Source organism: Egretta garzetta, unplaced genomic scaffold (genome assembly GCF_000687185.1).
Source record: "Egretta garzetta isolate BGI_Z169 unplaced genomic scaffold, ASM68718v1 scaffold25, whole genome shotgun sequence".
Taxonomy (NCBI): domain Eukaryota; kingdom Metazoa; phylum Chordata; class Aves; order Pelecaniformes; family Ardeidae; genus Egretta; species Egretta garzetta.
In genome coordinates this window covers 227032-248675 of record NW_009259800.1, presented here as the reverse complement: position 1 = coordinate 248675, position 21644 = coordinate 227032, and the positions used below count along the sequence as shown (strand labels likewise).

General features: G+C 38.9%; 1 protein-coding gene across 1 annotated transcript; it reads right to left on the bottom strand.

Moving 5' to 3' along the window:
- Positions 1–1872: 1872 nt before the first annotated feature.
- Positions 1873–21099, bottom strand: PIWIL1 (piwi like RNA-mediated gene silencing 1). The gene is made up of 20 exons (XM_009639831.1): positions 21019–21099; positions 18175–18260; positions 17279–17433; positions 15486–15700; positions 14259–14380; positions 13515–13595; positions 12392–12589; positions 11889–12000; positions 10100–10220; positions 9368–9485; positions 9092–9206; positions 7966–8153; positions 7319–7391; positions 6774–6974; positions 6360–6463; positions 5713–5793; positions 5044–5187; positions 3978–4103; positions 2751–2898; positions 1873–1989 (listed from the first exon to the last, which is right to left on the bottom strand). Exons 1-20 carry the CDS (start codon positions 21097–21099, stop codon positions 1873–1875), a joined length of 2586 nt encoding a protein of 861 aa, XP_009638126.1.
- Positions 21100–21644: the final 545 nt, after the last annotated feature.

Here is a 21644-nt window from a genome sequence, read left to right as displayed (position 1 = left end):
AAAGAAAATAACTGGCCTAAATTTGTGGTAAAGTACTGTGTGGGTGTGTGCATGTGTACAACTGTTGTGTATTATATTTTATATAAATAAATAATTTGATATTTTCTAGAGTGCAGTACGTTTCATGAATCTACTGTATCACTGCTCGGTTGCTGCGTGAGCCTTCCCTCCCCTGCCCGGGGAGCAGTTGCTCAGCACGCAGTAACGCCACGAGCTACCCCGCCAACCACGGCAGCCAGGGGGAGAAGCGTGGTCCGCAGGGACCTCGTCCTACCTTTCCGTAGCTGGGCTAAGGAAGCAGCCGTGCTCGCTCCTTTTCTACTGCCCTCAAAGGACAGAAACCAGGTCGGACTGAAGAGCCATGATGGGTGTGCTAGGTGATGCGTGACCAGGAGGAAATACAAAATCCTAAGTAGTGAACAGGAAAGCTACCACTGAGTGACATCAGAAACACCAAAATATTTGCCAAAAACCCCTCTGCCTCTCTTCATTACAAGTTTCCTGTGGAAGAAGGTGGTACAATTCTCTCAGCCTAGGAAAGAAAAAAAACCTGAACTGAGTACAAGTTATAAGGTGCTCTCATTTTTTAGAGCTGCTGCAATGCAGGCAAATAAAGGCTCATCTAAACACAAGACTCCAGGAGCTTTCCAGAAGGGTTAGCAAGTTACTCGAGTGCATGTCACACAGCACGCCCAAAGCCCAGTCTTGATGTATGCTCACAAACACATCTTACACGATCAAACAAGCACGGCTTACAGCAACAACTTTATTTAAATCTCACAAAGAAAAAGATTCGCAATAGGGTAGTTTAAGAAAACCAGCACCCATCCAAATACTTCCATGTGCACTAGTTTGTGCCTGGCAATGCAAAAATCTGAAATCAACTTCATCAACACAATTGCTATTTGCTTTACCAATCAAGCTACTCCCGCTGGACAGTTACTAATTAAAGTCTCAGAAGTATAATATAAACCAAGGCACTGCACCACCAAAAAACCCCCCCAGGACTCGTACAACCATCCACTTTTTTGCACATCAGTGTGCTGATACTCTTAGAAATTATTTTTCTCATTTAACAAGCATGCAGTTAAACAACGTCAACCAAGAAATCTAGTTCATTCCAGTCATGGATTTGCAGTTATCGAAAACAACGATTTCCTCCCACTATGTAGTAAATATGAAGTCACAAGACTAAGGAAAAGCCTGTCAATAGGAAAGCCCGTTGTCGGGCAGTCGCACAGCCCCCAACAGCATCCAAGCTGAGACAAAGCCATCGCTTTTTGCGGAGAGAACACCGTATCAAAAACCCTTCCACAGGCTTTGCAGCCCTGTGCGATCTTAAACCAAAGCCTTGGTAATCAAGAATGGCTGATAGCCTCTTCCTAAGAAACAAAATAGTTTAGGAGACAAAATTCTGCTCTCATTTTAACAGCCAAGAAAAACAAGGAAGCAACAATTACACTTTTCATTTTCAAAATGCAATGTGCTAACTGGAGAAGCCTGGGGCTTGGAACGCATAACTATGTAACTTGATGCTAAAAATAATTCTGTGTAAGCCTTCCCCAAACATAAATAAAAATAAGAACAACCGATAATCTTTTGTGAAGAATTCCAGTGAGTATTAAAAAATAATAAAATATTATATAGTTTTTATAGCAAGCAGAGACCTATTCAAAATGTAGATCTGCTATCTCAAGCTTTTTCCTGCCCAAATGAAAATAAAGTTCCAGAACTTCACATACTCGTTATCCCATGCACATTTCTTAAGAAAAAAAAAAAAAAAACCACCAACAAAAAGCCACACAACCCCCCAGACAATTCTACATTCCCTAGAAAGGAACTATGCTATTTTTTCTAGCTGGTAACTCAACTTCAAAGATAGTAAAGCCTGTCTGAAAGCAGCAGGTTCGGTTCTCTGTGGATACTCTGACCAACAAGGAAAGCCAGTTTATGAGCATATTGGCAAGGAGCAGGAACTCTGACAACACCCTGCAGAAGGAAAAGAAAAAAATTATTATTCTCAAGTCATTTAAATAAGCATGCATTCACTGGAACAAAGAGAGTCCTGGAATTCAGAAGTTTGGATACATGGATACATGTAACAATTATATTCCCTGTAGTTCATGCAGATTTGTGACAACAACATTACAGACACTGAATGCATTAAACACCCCACGCTTTAAAGAAGAACAGATGCAGAAAACTTGCCAACTCCATTCCCATCCTCACTCCAAAAAAGCCTCTTACGCAGTTTATGTTTGATGCTGGATCCCACAGCATCAAGGTGGGACACGGGTAAGTCCCGTGAAATATTTACAATTACTAAACTGACAAATCTAAAGCACACCTCAGGCGTGAGCTGACCGTGTGCTGACCTTGGTATAAGCCTCAAGGGAAATGGAGGAACACGGTTCCAGCTCCACACAAAGAAATAAGTATTTCTACAGGTAAGAAATAATCATCTCAGTTTTGGTTTTGACATAGAATTTGGGAACAATACTCAAAACAAGAAGTATTTTCTAGTGAGAATAAAGATTAAAGTAATCTTCAGACTTCAGAGAGATCACAATTACAAAATGCCTAGTTCTCAAACCACCCCTCTGGGGCAAGAAGCATTCTCGAGGGCTTTTGGGATCTGCATGGGTGTTTTAAGGATACCTTTTTCTACTTTCTTGTGGGTTGTTACTACAAAGGGATGCACAGTAATCTGAGAAGAAAAAATATTATCATTTTCCAGAGGAAATACTCACCGACCAGTTGTAGTACATGTGACAAAGCTTGTAGGTTAAACGTTGTACATGATCTGGTTTCAGTTTGCTTGTGTCATAAATTACGTTATAATGAGTGGGTGCAACACAACCATTTCTCACCGCCTGACTCACAATAAAGAAATCATACCTGTGATGGAAAAAACAGACCCCCAGAAGCCTGGTACAGAAAGGGCTGCTTTTCTTAGGAAAATGCAAATCCCCCCAAATTTGTCTTTCTTATTTTCTTCAAGTCACTCTATGCACAGAGTAAACCCCAAAAGTATGTCTATGCTTTGGTCATAAAATAATCAGTTTCCTCTATTTCTGAAAGGTCAGGAGATCAAGAAGAATGTAAATAATCTTATTATATTGAATAGGTCTTAAGACCATCAAGATCTTAACCATTCATCACAGTTTTCCCCCGAGCCACATGGGGGTGTTTGCCACCTATCACACCACTTGGAACACCTGCAGCGAGTTGACAAAACACAAAAAAAAGAAAGGCAAAACAACCTATCGGAACTGTGCACTGCCACAGGAGACTGCATCGTTTCCTACGTGCTCCAGCATCCCTTGGCCAAAGTAAAACCTTTCGTCATGAACTGAACAAGCTTTGCATTTCCCACATACCTGACCTGAGTTTCATGGATCATGACTTGCAAAAACGTTCACTAGTAACAGTAAGTGAGTGAAGTCAACGTGATCCGCGTACAGGTTTTACCTACACACGTCATTCTACAGTTCTGAGTCGTCTTCTAGCGACTTCCCAACCACCAAAGAATAGTTCCACCACTTGCTCAAAAAAAGCACCCTTACAAAGGAAAAAAATTTATGCGCAATGTCAAAAGTATAGACAGACAGAATTTCATTTCAGTTAAGGGCAGCTGGGCAATCCCATCAACAGGCACTCATTTGGTACTAAACCTTTAAAAATCAAAACCAGAAACACCAAAAAGTGAAATGCACACTTACTTAAAGCATATATAATACTCTGATGTATACAAATACTACATATTTGAAACAATGAAGTAATTGCGTAATGAATTAACAAAACTTAAGCTTCTCCATTCCTCTCATCTACACATCCACTACGATTTCTTTTCAAAAGGACTGAAGTGTGGAAAGTATTCTTGTACTTGATCCCACAATCAATTTAACAGTGGATCTACTTCCTGTATTATCAGGTTGCCAGCAAAGAGAAGGAATGTTACTTCCATACTCACTTACCATTCTGGTCTGGTAACCTCCACATCAACAACAGTACCAGGGGGTGGGTTTTTAAGCACTGCACCACTCTGTGCAAAGAATCTGGTATTCACTCGTTTCTTCACAACTATCACAGTGAGTCTTGGACTAAAATAAGTGAAAATAGAAGAAAAAAAACCCAAAACTATCCTGAAAAACTGCAGAGAGTATCTCAGTAGCAGATTCTCTAGAGCTTCAAATTAAAGCAATTTTAGAGTTCTCCAGGGCATTAATTTCACATATAAGTCTTCCCTGATTCACTGAATTAGATTAACTAGGACATAGTTCATAACTTTAGATTTTTAGTTTCAGGGGTGACTTTGATACTATTTCCCACCAATCCAGCTTATATTTAACTTCACAGGGAGACACGGACCGAAGAGGGATCTTCTAAATACAGATCTGATCTCTACCATCTCTCTACCTCATCTTTTCATATAGACACACTGTGCTTTAACAGTATTTTTGGTAAAGAGCAAGCCACTAACAGAAGCTAAACAGAAGCAGCAAGCACTTCAATCCCTACCAGCTGTAACTTGTTCAGTGCTCTGCTTTCCTGCAGTGTCAGGAAATATTTTCATTCTTCAGAGCAGATTAGGAAATCAAGTCACTGCAGTTGGTAAGTTTTAAAGCAGAATGTTGAAAACTGTGCAGAACATAAGTGACTGGACAATAGCCAGTCCTTTCAGATGAGGAAAGAAATAAATGGACCTACCAAACACATGTGATAATAATCAGGCTATGATCAACCAGCTGAAATAAAGTATTAATTACCCTATGCATCAAGAATGCTTAAGGAGTATATGCGCTTGTGTGTATACCTGTGCATTGAATACTCACGTGGTGCATGTACTAAAGACTTTTCCTATCATGCTACAAGTTAGGTATCTCAAATCACATAAGCAATCATCAGAAAAGCAGTTATCTGAGCTCAAATAAAAATAAATAAGGATGAAAAGATGATTCAATCTTCATCTGTAACACTTTTTGTATCCCAGTGTATATTTCTCTTGCAGTATAAAAAAAGGGTTGGTGAAAACAGACTTACTTGTAGTCTTTACCAATACTCTTCAAGCAATCTAGAAACTGAGGCACTTCATAATTAACCAAAGTATTCAGTTGTCCATCTCCTACACCGTCACGATACACAATAATACGAGAAGGCAAATACTTATTCCACTTGAACCAGTCTCTTAGAAGAAAGTTTAAAAAAAAAAAAAAAAAAAAAAAGCTGTTAGCTACAATGACAATTAATTCGAAAACAAAAATGGATTTTAGTTACTGGAAAACAGCAGTAAGTTTTGAAACCTAAGGTCCTCAATCTTTCAGTAACCTAGAACACGTACACATCATGATACACAACTGTTACCTGCAAAAAGAATTCTCATTTACCTGTGTACCAATGCAAAAAGAAAGAACCTAAGGAGATTATCTACTCCACTGGCCTCTCACAGCAAGGAGCTGCCATCCTTTAAATGTGTCTCCTTTATGTCATTCTTTGAAGTGCAGTAGTAGTATTTAATTATTGTTAAGAAATATGGGAATCAAAAGAATGTACACAAAATGCTATTAATTTTTAGCAATATTTACAACTGTATTTTTAATCTGTTTTTATCTAAGTGCAAGTTGGTAATGCCTCCCCTTCAAGGCAGCTCAGGTGTGTTTTGAGGAAGCTAAACTGTCATTCCTTAGATCTGACTCAACAAGAGCAGAAAGCCTTCCCTTACTTTGCAAACAGGCTTTGAGCCCATCCACAAGTTCTTGCCCACGGCCTTGAACAACACAGCGGGAGAACCACCTGTGAAGAACAAAATAAAAGATGACCAAAGCATTTCCCAGGCTTACTTCAGTGAAGTTACAAATGGCTATGACCGCTTAGTCTTCATAAAGCATTTCCCAGGCTTACTTCAGTGAAGTTACTTTTTAAATGGCTATGACCGCTTAGTCTTCACGGCTACGTGGGTCAAGGCAGTCAAGCAAGAGTTAGTGTGCTATGAGAATACTTCCCTGTGGTAGACAAGTACCTTACCACCACGTGCAATTCATCTCAGTCAAACAACTTTCACACAAGTCAACTCAAAAGGGAGAGGAGCCTGTCACCATGATGCCCTTTATGCATCCCAGCCTTTGCGCCACCACTCGCCCCCTCTTCCAAGCACTGTGGAAGGACAAGGCTACTCCTTAAGGGATGCAGTGGAAAAAACAATTCACAATACACAGTAAATAGATTTGGACACTTTTGTTATGGCCCACCACATTCAAGCTTTCCCTTACTTTTCAGTTTTCAGTTAAGGGGAAGATGCTTTTTTTTTTTTTTTTTTTTTTAAAAAAAAAAAACCAAACACTTTGGCATTCAAATCTTACCGTGTCATTGTTTGATTCAGGCTAGCGACAAATCCTGCAATTGACTGCTTTCCAGATAAAGTGTCATGGTAACAATCAATTCCCACAACCATTACCTGTTTTAGCTTAGAAGGAGACAATACAGAACATGTCTTAGTAAGTGAAGAACATGCCAAAGCACCTATCATCTCCCTTCTATAGCGTAACAAGATCACGGCATAAGCTGTATGGTTTCAGGACACTTAAGTAAACCATGGGCACTGAATTCTTGATTTAAATGTCTTCTTATGTCATATTTAGCTTCATGACTCTTCTCACAGACACAAAACAAATTACACAAAGAATACTCAATTTTCTTTTTTGGGGAAAAAGGTTTGCTTTTTAAGTAAGGCTCAATAAAGAAAACGGTTACCATTTAAAAAAAAAATTACTCACTGGGATCTCAACACTCCAAAGTTCTCCACCCATTTTACAGTTCATTTGTAAGGCAATTTTTGTTGTTATGGCCATAGCAGTCTGAGGCTTGCTTAAAGTGCGAGCAATCACACATTGACTTGGAATGGGACAATCTGTACATAAGTATTTCTTGATAGCATCGTACTTATCCTTTCGGGAACTAGACAAAACACAAACTGCCTGTAAAGAAAAAAAAAAAAATGTTTTTAAGCAGCTGCATTCTCCGATTTGTATAACAGTTGTAGTTCTTTAGGAAAAGTTTCTTATGCTCATGAGAAATACTCAAGTGCTCACAGTGAAAGCAATACCTGGGAAGTTTCAGTGTCTGTACTTCAGAGCCAAGTACAAAGGCTCTTTTCCAGAAGGATACTCCTAGTTAGTCTGGAGTTTGAACAGGAGTATGACTAAGCACGTAGTAGATACTCAGAAGCCAAGAGTTCTATTTCTGAGAATGAAACCCACTAGTCTTAAAACACCAATTACAGAGATTAACATGATTTGAAATTACGGATTCAAATACATACTATGTTTGTGTCAGGGGTAATACATTGCTGTAAGACCCTTAAATAAGCTTCTGTTCTATCCTCTACTTCAATCCTGAAAAGGAAGAGAAAAAATGCTTACAGAAAAAACAACTACAAAATGCTCATTATGCATCAGCATTGTATGAAGTGTCACGCTTATAGCTATTAATAAACGTACAGTCTTCAGACATTTTGAAGATTAAGAGGAATCATCCCCATCTTAGGCTTACAAGAGCAATGAAATTCAAAGTTAAAAGCAAGCACAGGTACTCAAAGGGAGATACTTGCAATGAAAACAAAACAGAGTATGTCCAAGGTCAGTAAGAAAATACATATTCCTTCTTGTATAAAATATAGCTCCACTTGAGACGGTTTTGTTCAATGACTGTGTATCTAATACTGTTTGGTTTTGGCATGCTCTAACCCCCACTGAAAGCACTCACAAATAAAAGTACGAGTAAGAAAATCAGTCACTAGATTAAACCAAACCATTTGCATACTGAAAGCAACTTTGTTCTACTAAAAATCTCACAGAAGTCGGTAATGTGACATACTATACTACCTCCTCATTTAACACCCTAAGCATGCTAAGATAGACCTTAATAAGTATAAAGTGATTTTTCCATCAGCTTTCTAAAGACACTTACATGGTTGCCTTGTTCATTCTGATTCCCATAGATGGTGTGACTTTAAACAGATTTTGAAGTAATGTATTAGCAGTATCATAGTTGCGCCGTGTGTATATTAATAACCAGTTGTCCAGAGGCTTTGCAGAGATTAAGGGAGCTCCCCTAGTCTCCTTTGACCAATCAGCAAACTGAGGATTGTAATCAAACTGTCAATAAGATGAGAGAGAAAAAAATCAACACCCCACCAAGCAAGCTGTACCACAACTACTTCCTGATACACTTCACAAACAGACTGTAACACTTCTGCCTAGAATAAATTATTTTTATCAGTTCTTTAACTGCTATTGTCACTAATTTAAAGTAAGCTTTATCTAGCCCTTTCAAGAAATCTTCTTCAAATGTTTCATTCATAATTATGCAGACACTTATGATTTTAGCCTATGTAAGTCATTACTATTTGCTGAACAGTTTTTGTGCTACAAAGACATAGCTGTTTATGTATTGACTTATTTTTCTCCCATTTTTCTTTTAATAAGGTAACTGCTTGAGAAAAAGAGAAGTATTATCATAAGGAAGATATCAGATCTTTTCAATAATAAGAATAAGCTTTACCAAATACAAATCAAGATGCCATAGCATGCCCTTTTCCATCTAGCATCCACTTCTAAACAAACAAAAGACCTCTATTACAGAGCAAATATGTAATGTTTTATGGCAATCTATGTCTTATTTGAAATCTGTTATTCACACTGAAGAGTCACCCCACCTTTCAGTGAACAGATACTGTATGTGTTCTATCTACCGAATTGAAATAGTTAGTGACTTTTCATCTCAAAGCCCTGGTATTTTAATAAATGGAAACTAGTTAGAAACATCTCTAGTCTCCTAGGTTGTATCTGAAATGACTGTTTAGATGGAGGGACTGTTTTGCAAGGAAGACTCTGTTGTTAGCAAGCCAGAAAAATCTTCAGGTGTTTCTAAACGGAACTTGTAAACAATTTAAGAAATTTACGGGTCTCCCGTTTGGACAAAGAGGTTTTCACTCATAATCCTTCATTTATAAACCAACAAGTAGCATTGCCTTCCTTAAGAACTTGCTTCATCAGCAGGAGATCCAGAAGATTTTAGAAGTTGTTTTATTTACCACACTTCCTGATTGAAGGATCTTTTCTCCTTGAACAACTCTTCCCGTAAAGGATAATAAATTAGAATCAAAGCTTAAACCCCAGTCTCGGAGTTCCTTCTGAACATTGTCATCTCTGTTTAAAAACAAGATTTAAATTAAAACATAAAGAAATTTGTTCTTGCTGAGAATTTCATTTTTTAAAACCAGCACGATTTCCGAAGTTGGTTGCAAAAAGAAGTTTATCATACACATTTTTCATGGCAAAGAAGTACAGAAGGTATTAAGGTAGCATACTTTTGGATGTAGTCGATAAGCCTTCTAATTTCATGTTGCCTTTGCTCAGGTGGCAGTCGTGTATGAATAGCCAAGTCTTTCATCATATTAAAATCATTACGCATCTTCTCAGTTAATCCTGTTAACAGCAAAATCTTCTTCTGAGTAAAAGTTAGTAAGGACTAAGTTGTGAGTCATGCAGATTAACTATGCTTGTACTGCAGACACATAGAGTGCTGTCAGTAGTAATCAAGGTTTTCAGTTGCTCCCTGGACATAACATCCCCCTCTGCATAGAAAAAAAAATTCCATATTTTTACACTTGAGAGGAAACCATGCAAGACACACAGCTCTTTATATTTCCAAAGCGAAACAAAACAGTGCTGGGATGGACAGGTACTGCCAGTGCAAAGTGAGTATCTCAGAGGAAAATACATATTTATGCATCTTACAAAATTATCAATTGATAGTAAATTTCTCTTTTTCAACAGAAGTTCTACCACCAAAAAGCTCTATAAGTTATCAGTGGGCCAATGTTGAACACCGCACATAAAGACTATGCAACATCAAAATCCCTCAAACTTTTCAGCCTCATTTAAATATCTAATCTTTTAGCTACAGAACCTGTTTCTAAACTCACATTTATACAAACAAAACATTCTACATAACTTGCCAAGAAGCTGCTGTCAAAAACCCAGTTTCAGTAGGCATTATGGTTTGACAGATGCTTTGATATGAAAAAATGCTACAGTACCTGTTAGGAAGCACAGCTCTGGAATTAGAACCACAGGTCCTGGCATCATGCTTCCCCTCCTCCTCCTAGATTGACTGATCAACACAGGCTGGTTCAAGTCAGTGATTTCTTGATTATATTGCTATACAGAAATATATCACATGTTAGTTTATTCACAACAATATTCAGTTTTCTTAATAATAATGCTCACTTTACAAAATGAGTATTTTTCCTAAAAACAAACAAAACCAAAACAAAAGCAAACAGCAACTTTTTCCAATTAGCACATCTAACTTGAGAGAAACTGGTTTTGTCAGAAAAGGCCAAAGAGGAAAGCACGATTCTCTCTATTGGTTCCACCAAATTATTGACTTGTAAGAGACAACAGGAGCAATGCTTCTGCCTTGCCTGAGGCACTATCACCCAGAGTATCTAACTTAAGATTAGGATGCTCATTCCAGTTCAGTAATGGACAAGGTTCTTGCCCTACAGAGCGATTTAATTCAAGACATCACAAAAACCAAACAAGATTCCAAGAAAGTTTCTAAAATTTAACCCTCCCACAACCTTTCCTTGCATCTGGCAAGAGTCTGTCTGTCCAGCAGTCATTAATTTAGTTCAGAAAAGAAAAATACACCCCAACACACAAAAAGGTGACACAAGCTGAGTCAACAAACATACTTCATAGTTTAACTTTTTCTTAAAGAGAACCACACCTCAGAAACCATCCAAAGGATAGCATTTAAAAACAAGAAAGTGAGATCACAGCAGAGGCAGAGAAAATTTATCATTCATTAACTCCATCCTGAACTAGAATGGATAATAAAAATTTTGTTTCTGGTTTATTAAGTCCCATCTTGATTTACAGTTGAAACTAATGTGCAAAATGATTTCACAGTTACAGTGGTAGGCCTCAATGGTAGAGGAGGTTAGGCTACGAAAGACATATATAAACTTTGTTTCAAAGACCCAAAAGTATCAAACAGTAATTTCTTTTAAGATTGCTGTCCATATATTGTACGTCCAGTAAATTATAAGCAAAACTTGCCGAGGGTGCACTCTGTGCCATCATCCAAATCATTAATAAAGGCATGAAACGGGACCGGACTCAGTATTGACCCCAGGGTACACCGCTAGTTACTGGACTCTAACTACATATCTTGCCACCAGCCACCACCCTCTGGGCCCGGCCATTCAGCCAGCTTTCAGTCCACTATCTGCTCATTCAGCCCACGGTTCATCAGCTTCTCTACAAGGATCAGTAGAGGAGAGACAGTGAGAGTGAGACAGTGTCAAAAGCCTTACTGATGTCCGGGCAGACAACACCCACTGCTCTCCCCTCATCTACCAAGCCAGTCATTTCATCGTAGAAGGTTATCAAGTTGGTCAAGCATGACTTTCCCTCAGTGAAGCCATGCTGAGTACTCCTGATGACTTTCTTGTTGTTCGCATTCCTGGAAATGGTTTCCAGGATTACCTGCTCCATCACCTTCCTAGGGATCAATGTCAAGCTGACTGGCCTGTAGTTCCCTGTGTCATCTTCCTTGATTTCAAGATAGGAGTGACATTTGATTTCCTCCAGTCCTCAGGCACTCTTCCCTCTCACCACCAGTCATTCAAAGATTATTGGCAGTGGCCTCACAATGACATGAGCCAGCTGCCTCAGTTACTTGTAGAATCATAGAATCATTTGGTTGGAAAAGACCTTCCTGGCCAGATTCAATTCCATGCATCATAAGTAAACCTCTAACAATGTTCTAATGTTTCAAGTTAAAGCATAATGTACACACTGACAGTTAAGTTTCCATACCCTTTTATAATAGTCCACATAGCATATCTCAGAACCATCTGCTTTTCTAAAGGTACACTGTGGATTGGCATCCCAGTCGATGTCATCAACTCTGTATGTTTTGTTATTGTACCTAGATGGGGGAAAAAAAAAAAAAAAAAAAAAAGATTAAATTGTTTAAGTCTTAACTCAAATAGAAAAGAAATAGAACTGCAGGACAAAGAACTTAATAGCAATACTCACTAAGTTTAAGTTTTGCTCCTATCAGCAGCAATAACTTCAAGTTTTCAATTGTAACAGGCTATCAATTCTACTAAAAGCTAAATTGTAATAAAACCAAATGAAAACAGAACTAACCCAGTATGTAATTCCTGCTTTTGTAAATGCTGTCACCTCAATTAGTTTGCTAGCTTGACAATGACATAATTTTCATGCTTTCTGATGCTTTGTTGTACACTTCAGGACATGGAACATCCAAAAAAATGAATAGATCTCTAAGGTGACAGGAGTCCAACGAGACTTACTTTGTAAGGACAATTAAACCTATCAGCTCTTTAGCACAGGCATCTCTAAATCTTTGCTCTTCAACCTGGTAATACAGACTGTACATAAAATCCAACACTGTTTCACTGCGAAGAACCTTATGGCTCACATCTGTACATAACATAATGTTTTCCTCATACTGGAGGATAGAACTTGTGAAGCCCGGCCAAATCATCAACCTGTTAAAAGAGAACATAAAGAACCTTAATGTGCTTTAAAGAATCTCTAGTTTCACCCCTTGAGTTATCTCTGTCCACCTTCCCAGACATTAGAAAGCAGCCAGGACTCAAAGAAACCATTATCCAAATATAAACCAGCTCCTGAAAGTTAACAAAACCAAAAATATTGTAAATGCAGGTATCTTTAGTCAATTTAAGATAAAAAAAATAATCTAATGATGTAGCAATATAACTGAAGTGAAAGAAAGGATGCCTCAAAACCTAAGAAATCCATCTCATGCTATTAAACACCTTAAATACAGAGTGTACGGGTATCCAATATACTTTAAGGAGAAAAAGACCAACAGTTTATCTAGTAGCACATTGTCCATCAACCGGGTTATGTAAGCTAGGTTAATGGCAAGGAATACACCACAGCCATATGACAGGGCCCCAGTCAAACTCAGGCTTACTAACTTGTACAGTAAGCCTAGGGCTAGCCAGAAGCATCAGTCACAATGTCCCCGTTCCCTTCCAGGACCCCCTACAAGACATGACAGCTAGCAACAGGGGAGTTCCAGAACTACCCATTCAGCTGGGTACGGCCAGATAGGAATTTACACAGCAGATTAAATGGCCTTCAGAATGAAGGCCGGACATTCCTGAGCATTACAATTAAAGTATTCGGTGATCTCAGCCTTACACACATCTAAGCAAGGTTTCCAGCATTGGAGGAAAAATGTAATAGCAGAACACACACTGCTAAAGAGTAATGAGATCTTACACATAGAAGAAACTAAGTTAGGAGAACAAGGTCTCATGCTTCCCAGGAATACCAGTTTTTAAGTCCATGGTTTTATTATGAGATAAACCACCAGAGTGGTAATCAAAATATCACCCTTTCTCCCTGCACCCCTCCTAAAGCTGAATATCCTTTTTGCCAAACCTGTGATTAGGGACGCTGATTGGGTCACTGGGGTTGTAATAATTACGTCCAATTTGCTGCAAATTCAACATCTTCAAAAGCCTAGAAGTTGAAACATGGATGTCATTTACTGTTATTATTCAGTTTATCAAACTATGCACAGTCCCATCCCTCTGCACAACCTCATTGTTTATTCATCTGACTACATGAAACAGTCACGAATGTGAACTTTTCATTAAACTCAATTTAGAAAGGCCATGGACACTTATTAATGACAATCAGTTGAGAACAAGTTAGCATACAACCCCACCCTTCACCAACAGTTGAAGGTAGCAGTCTAAACAAGCTACATTTCAGATGAACCCGGTAGCCCAGGCACCAAGGTTAAGTGGAAAGACTACAGCAAAAAAAGTAATTTGCCAGTTCAAGGTCCTGCACTACTATTTGATTTAAGAGGCAAATCAGAGACACAAAAGGAGGGCAGGGATAGGACTAATTGCCTACAACAGTCAGCACACTCCAGTGTGAATTTCCTTGTTCAGGGAAAAGGTATAGACTCAATTCACACAAACACATGCCAGAAACAGGCATATAACTGCACAGTAAAATGTTGCCAGATGTGGTTGGCCACTAGTAACAGCAGCTCCGAAGGTTTAAAAATTTACATTTGTAATATTGATTTCTAGTCCATTCTTTGTAAAGGAAAAACTTAAGTCAGACATTTTCAGAATGACTTCTTATACAGACGTAACTTGGACAGCAAACCTTCTAAAAATGATGTTGTAAAATTGCAAACATGTAGGTGAAGTAGGTGGCAACTCATTAGTCAACGTGATTGTTATCTTCACATCCTCTCCATTTCGAGTCCTACTAAACACTTCAGTAACCTGAGAAAATGAAGTTAGGTTAATAAAACTAGAGGCAAACAGTGCTATATCTGGACTTTGCTCCATTAATATCGAATTGGACTTGTACATTAAGATTCTTAAGTAATAATTCAAGAGTTGGCAGAAACAGGAATTTGATTTCTTCCTATGACTGTAAACTACAACCAAGAATGCTTCACTCATTTGTGTGAAGAGGACAAATGGATTAGAATGGAGGCTATCCCCAAAGCAACTGAATTCAAGATGTAGACAGGGAGACAACTTACCAATTACCATCATGGGAAAAAGACTCAGATTGAGGAAATAAACTTAATGGATCACCAGTTAATATATATTTAATTACTAATTCAGGTACTGGGAGGCAAAAAGACAAACATTAAAACACACAGTGAAGACATCTTCTCCTCTCTCTTTTCCAGGCTCAACTTCGCTCTGGACTCCTCTGCCCCTCTCCGTTACCATCACTGGTTACACTCAGTCCCTTCAGTGAGGCAGGCACAAGGGGCAGAGGGGGCAGGGGTTACCATCAGTACATGGCATTTTCCCTCTGATGCTCCTTTCTTCTCAGATTTTTCTTCTGCTCTGGCATTTTTCCCCCTTTTTAAATACACAGAGGTGCCATCAACTTTACTGATGGGCTCAGCTTTGGTCTGCAGTGGGTCCATTTGGAAGCCAGCTGGAAAAGGCTGTGTACAGCACAGGCCAGCCCCTAACCTCTTCCCACGGGGGCTGCCCCAGACCCCCCCCACCCCAGCTACCAAAACCTTGCCACGTACACCCAATACATCCACCCTTTCAAATATGTTGGATGTTAAAACACAGAAGTTAGGCAAAGATCTGAGAAGAAAGAAAACTAAAGAAAAAATACTGTCTGTACTATCTGCTTCTGTACAGAGGATTATTCTCCCCTGCAGAACCTAAGCATTAGAACCAGAAGTCCATTACCAAATTTCTCTACACATGCAAATTAGCTCATACTAATATATTCAATCCAACTAAATGTTGCTGGTGGGATATCAATTCTCTAACCTCATCCAAACCAGGAAGAAACAAGAAGCATCACAAAATGCAAGCTGAAAAACAAAATAGCATTCTCATATCACACCTTGTTCCCTAGTTTTTTTGGCAAGAATAATACCGATCCATCAAATGCATGTGTCTTTCCAATCAGCTCTTCGTGCTGAAAGAGCAAAGCTGATCGAAGACGGCGTGCTTCCATCTCAGGACTGTAGCCAACGTGGTACTGATATAAAGCCCATTGGGGTCGAGATGTCAAACGAAAGTAATTTGTAGTTAATTTTATCATGACACCTGAAGAACCTAAAATGAAAGGTAAACATCTTAGTAGTCACAAAATTTTACCAGTTTGGAGTAATTCAATAGCTTTGAGAAATTTAAAAAAAACCTAAGGCATTCAGACAAAGATTAGAGGTCAGTTGTCTTCTGCAACTGTTCTAGCTCAGTAAGCTGTAGGAAATGCTCACACAGCATATGTTATCACAGACACCCACCCGCTTATTAGAGCTTTTTATAATTCCTTCAGTTGTCAGGAAAACTCTTGCATCAAATGAAGTAAGCATTTAGAACAGTAACCTGTCTCCCAAAGAATTAGCACCAGGTACTAGAGAGATGAATTTCCACCAAAACATAAACTTCCTTTGTGGACAAATTAGTCTTTCTTTACATGAGTCATAAACATAGAACAAAAACTAACAGAGTATCAATCACTAGAGATACCCACTTTCCCATTCATATGTGACAAGACGACATTTCCTTTGGTATTTCAAGATTTTTCAAATGAAAAAACCAGCAAACAAACAAAAAACCCACAACAGTAAGAACTAGCTCCAGATCACTTCCTTATTTAAAGTATTTCTTCCTATTTTTTCATATCTCATTTCACTTTCTTTTAAAGACAAAAGTCTAATACTAAAAATACATTGCAGACAATTATAGATCATTCATTTAGTTTGGTTTTCATCACCCATTTTTTCCTATCTGAAATATAACACCCCAGATGAAAACAAAAAAATCCTACCACATACAAAGAGTGGATATCATACTTAAAAACTATGTAAAGCTATAAAGAAAAAACAAAAGGCCACCAATACAGCTGCCTACTAACTACATCAATCCACGACCTAGCATCAGCATAGCTCTAGATAGAAAATCTAGGTGAGAAAGAAAACAACTATACTGCTTCTGGCCCAAAGTGACTTGAGCAGAACTAAGTCCTGGGCCTGTGGCATGCTCCAGTTATCATTCAATTAAGTAAAAGTGGACCACAGTTGCTGTTATGTTGCTGTGATGTCTCACAGAGTCACTTGCAATACAAAACTATTATCAGCACAGGACCTGCACTGTTGAACATTAAAAGTTTGCAATTTAGACAGAAAGCACTCATGACAGCCTCCTTTTACTTCTTTTCATATGCATGATTTCATCTCAAGGAAAGCAACATAGCGCCTTTTATTTAAACTAAAAAGGTTCTTCAGAAAAGGTCTCAATTGCACATTTATTAGGAGATCTTTATGATTTTGGTTAGATCAATGCGTTACAAACTGGAACTTCTAGAAGCAAACCTACAGAGTCCTGAAGAGTCCTGGTTGAAGAATTGGACACTGGGAACATACAAGAACCACACAGCAATTTAAAATGCTACACAACTTGTCTGAAGCACTTTGCCATCAGACATGTCATCTTGCTGTTCCTCTTCAGATATCGGGAGCAACTTAGAATTTTTTCTAGTACACAGTGAAGATTATTTTATTTTGCTTTCTAGGGGAAACTAAAAGCAGAAACAAAGCAAAAGTATTTTTCATTTCAACTTGCTTATATGTCTAATATATAGTCTAATCTAAACTTATATGCCTAATACATAGTCTAATCTCAACATACCAGTTTTTGATTCTTGAACATGTTCTATGGCTTGCCGAGTATTTACCCCAAGGTCATGGAAATCTCTACGACGTCCACCCCTATCTGCTAAAGACAATTCCTGAAATCCTGCCGAAATCTGTAACCCTATTGTTTTGAAATTTGAAGAAGAGGAATAATTACAATCAATTTTTATATACAAATAAGAATCAAATACAATTCAATTTTGAAAGTCATATATATATAAAATTAAAAGACATAATGAAATGTTAAGTTTCAGCTTTTCCTATGTAGTAAATTCATCTTAAAGTAGCATTCAGGTAACACATATTAGCTTCTAAGATTTACAGACTAAACCAGAGTTAACTAGTAAGCAAACAGAACAGCTCACTAGCCAGATGAAGAGAGATGTAAACCGTTCAAATCAATAACCTCCTCTGCAAATACAGCGAGACAGATCTTTCCCTTCTGCTCCATCTAGCACCAAAGTGTTTAAATACACTGTGATGTGAAATAGGTAAGAAAGTTTAATTTCCTTATTAAGATTCAAGAAAAACAATGAAATATCAAAATCAAATTTACTATTGGTATTCATGCAGTTAATTCTGCCAACTGCTTTCTAATTTATTTTTAACTATTTTGATAGAGGATATGGTACAGATGGAGTAAAGCACACTTAAGGTAGTTTCTCAAAATTCCTGGTTCAGCTATACTGCACCTTAGAACAACAATACTACCATCACAGGGTACGTACAGTGAACTGTTCCATATTTTAATAACAAACCTCATTTTGAAATGAAAGATTAGAAATACAGTCTTAGCTCTTCAAAACACTTGCTCTTGTGGGCAATGAACTTTTTCACCCTTTCTAACCTTCGGGCCTTCTCCTGTCCTGGTCTTGTGGAAGACTCTGAGGGCCCCTCTGTCGTCCACGGCCACCAGGTTCTTCTGGTACTGATGGAGGAACACGTGGCTGCTGAGGTTGCAGATGGCCAGGAAGTGGCTGACTTTGCAAAGTCTTTTGAACCTGCAATAGTTCGGAACAACTTTTCATACTGCAATTGAAGAAACGGCATACTTCCAAGAGTACAGCAAAGCAACGGCACTAACCAAGTACAGAATACTTGAATATGCAGGTGTAACAGTTACGTAAGGTTAAATCTTTTTTCCTGTATTAAGTAGCAGAGTTATTACTCTGTACTTCAAACTCCAAAATAATGGGGTTCAGGAAATTTTTTTATAAGTTAATACTCATTTAACTAGCAGTAAATGCAAATCTTCTCTTTCCAACTAAAATTTATGGACTTCTCATTTTTAACAATCCCTCTAATACTTCAAGTAGCTAACTACTTATTTTATAAAAAAATCTTTTGTAATTTTAGCGTCCAGTGAATAAATAATATTAAAACATGTCATGCCTGGAAGAACTGCAACATACAACCTTTAGCCATGAGCAATCCCACAATTCAGAGCTTCATGTTACCAGTCTGCAGTCTAATCAAGTTCTCTACTTTAAGTGTAAGCAAGCAAGAGGCCAATATCAAGGATGATCATGAAACCAGAGCTACACAGCCAGTCTGGTTCTGTCTTGTCCTACGACACAGCAGCAGGAACACACCCTAACCAGTGTCACGCAACCTGCCAGCAATCCATTGCTGGAGCTCCTCTACTCCTTTGCTCTCAGAGCTCTTGGCACATGTGTTGTGATTCCCATATGCATGTTCTCACACTGAACACAAGTTCACTAACTAAGCAGGCCTCTCTGTTCTTACACTCTCCACCTTATTTTCACACATTGTAAGAACTGTCAAAAGTATACCCTCTAAGAAGTCTGTAAACACCCATAAGCACTACTGCAAAGATCAAATGTATATAACCCTAAAGAGTATATGCGAAAATTATCAGTCACTATCACAGTAACAGCCTATCATCACAAGTTTTGTGCTCCCTGTAGTATTTATAAAATTAGTTCAGGAAAGATCAGTTCTGCTTTGCCTCTCTCACCTATAGTCCATCCTTGCCCTGAAGGAAGCGGCAATATCGCCTACATGGATTCCCTAGTCCAACGGCTAGGCACTGAGCCCCACTATCCTGAGCTGACTATATTCCTTTCCTACCCATTGAAGGATCAGAGCAGAGCACCATGTCAAGTCATTATTGATGAGGGTGCAGTAAGTTTGCAGATGACACCAAATTGGGCAGGAGTGTTCATCTGCTCGAGGGTAGGAAGGCTGGATCAATAAGCCAAGGGCAACTGTATGAGGTTCAACAAGGCGAAGTGCTGGGTCTTGCACTTGGGTCACAAAACCCCCATGCAATGCTACAGACTTGGAGATAAGTGGCTGGATGCTCGCTTGGCAGAGAGGGATCTGGGGTGCTGGTTGACAGCCAACCGAATATGAGCTGGCACTGTGCACAGGTGGCCAAGACGACCAACTACCCTCTTTCCTACCTCTGCAGCAAGAAAGATCACGGGACTGTCAGGACATTAGCAAGGAAAGGCAGGCCCCTGACTTCCTTAAATCTCACTAACACTTTTTGATAAAAACCTCAGTAGTAAGAACTTGGTGTACCATGATGCCTCTGTATCAGTCTAGTATAAAAGTTGAATGGTACGGTTCACTTCTACAATACATGGCTAGCTGTTCCCATCTTTCCCCACGATCAGCACAGATTATGTTCTCACTTAAACTAAGACAGAGTGCATGCCTAAGCCCTCATCCTCCAAACATCTAATATAAACCCTCTTAGTCATTCCACAGTCTCTTTTCAACATGTCTTTGGAAACACTTCTGGAACTAACCCTCTTGGAGGGAGATACATGCAGTCTACACAGTAGAACAGTGGCAGCCTGTATAGAAAAAAAAGCCAAACCAGACTTTTCTCCAGTCAGACTGCATCAATATTCACAGTCCACGTAAAGAACCTAAGCCTCACTGTTTCCTTTACTTTCCTCTTCACCCACAGCAGGACACTGATGTCACCTCCTGAATTCTGCTAACAATTCTATTCAAGTCAAAGAGACCAACTTTGAAGTAATCAGGTCTCTTAGGTTTATAAATTCTGTCCCAGGCTCAAGAGGTGCATCAATGTTACTGCTAAGGCAAGACACATTTCACTGTTTGAGAAACAGAACAGTAAACTACCTTCTATCACAATTTAAACTCATCTGACACTGACAAGAAATGGACCAGGAACATTCCTCCAGTCTAATCACATTGTCAAATGAAAGACGATTATTAATTACTGACAGATTTGAGGAACTGCTTTAAAAAATCTTCAGGTATGTGGCAATGGCTGCAAATAAAGAAGTATCAGCCATTTTCAAGCTACAGCTTGAACAAGGCATATATGCCCAAAACAAGCCCTAAACACTAGCTCAAATGCAGAGACATAAAGTCCTTGATGTTAAAATTAAAAACAACAGCAACAGGTCAGAACACCTGCCAGACCCAGGTTCTGCCCAAATATGCATCAACAGCAGCCTAATACATTCTGCTTCTCTGCAGGGTATCACAGTAGACAAAGCAGACTATGATAACATCTACCTATTTCCACTAGCTCTATTACGACAACTGCATTACAATAAAGTACTTGTTTGCAAGCATACAAAAACTTCCACAATAAAAAGAATGTAACTGTACATGTGACATAATATATACATATACACATACATCATCTATTTGATATTAAAATAGGAAGCAGTTGAGCTACGACATTTCAAAGCCTAGCTGTGCTAATTAGAAAGAGAACCAACTTACAGATGCAGCTCCTACAGAAGGAACAGCAGTCTCCTGTCCCGGAGGCCTTCCTCTTGCTCTGGCTCTAGCTCTTCCTGTCATCTTCTCTTCTAAGACAAACCACTTCCAGCATTATTGTTCAATCTTCTCCTTCCCCATCCTTATTCCAATAAATACTATGAGCAACACTATTGCATTTACCCTTGTTTAATTTCAATCGGTTCAGTAAAATATATCCTCCTCTGCAAAGTCCCCTTAGATCGCCACACTAACACAGCCACAACAGGTAGTGTGGGGAAGTTACAGATTCTTATAGCCAAGTTTGAATCACTGGCACAGCCCACCACACATTCTGAAGGTCTGAAGAAAGTCAACTAGATTGGAGAGCACAGCAGGATCTGCAACCTCAGCCAAGTATAACTCAGGGCCTACTGATGTTACTTTTGAGGTACACTTGAGACTGAAGTCAGACTAATTTGTTACGTTATTCTAGGAGCAGCGCACACTTCAGCCAAAGCTCAAGCCAACCCTGGCTGCCTGGTCAGCTCCTTGATGATGCAAACTGGGCCCAGAGACCTGTCCCTCCTCTCCCCCCGCAGCCACCCCTCCCTTCCACGTGGGCTCAGCCCTAACTTCTCCACCGGCCT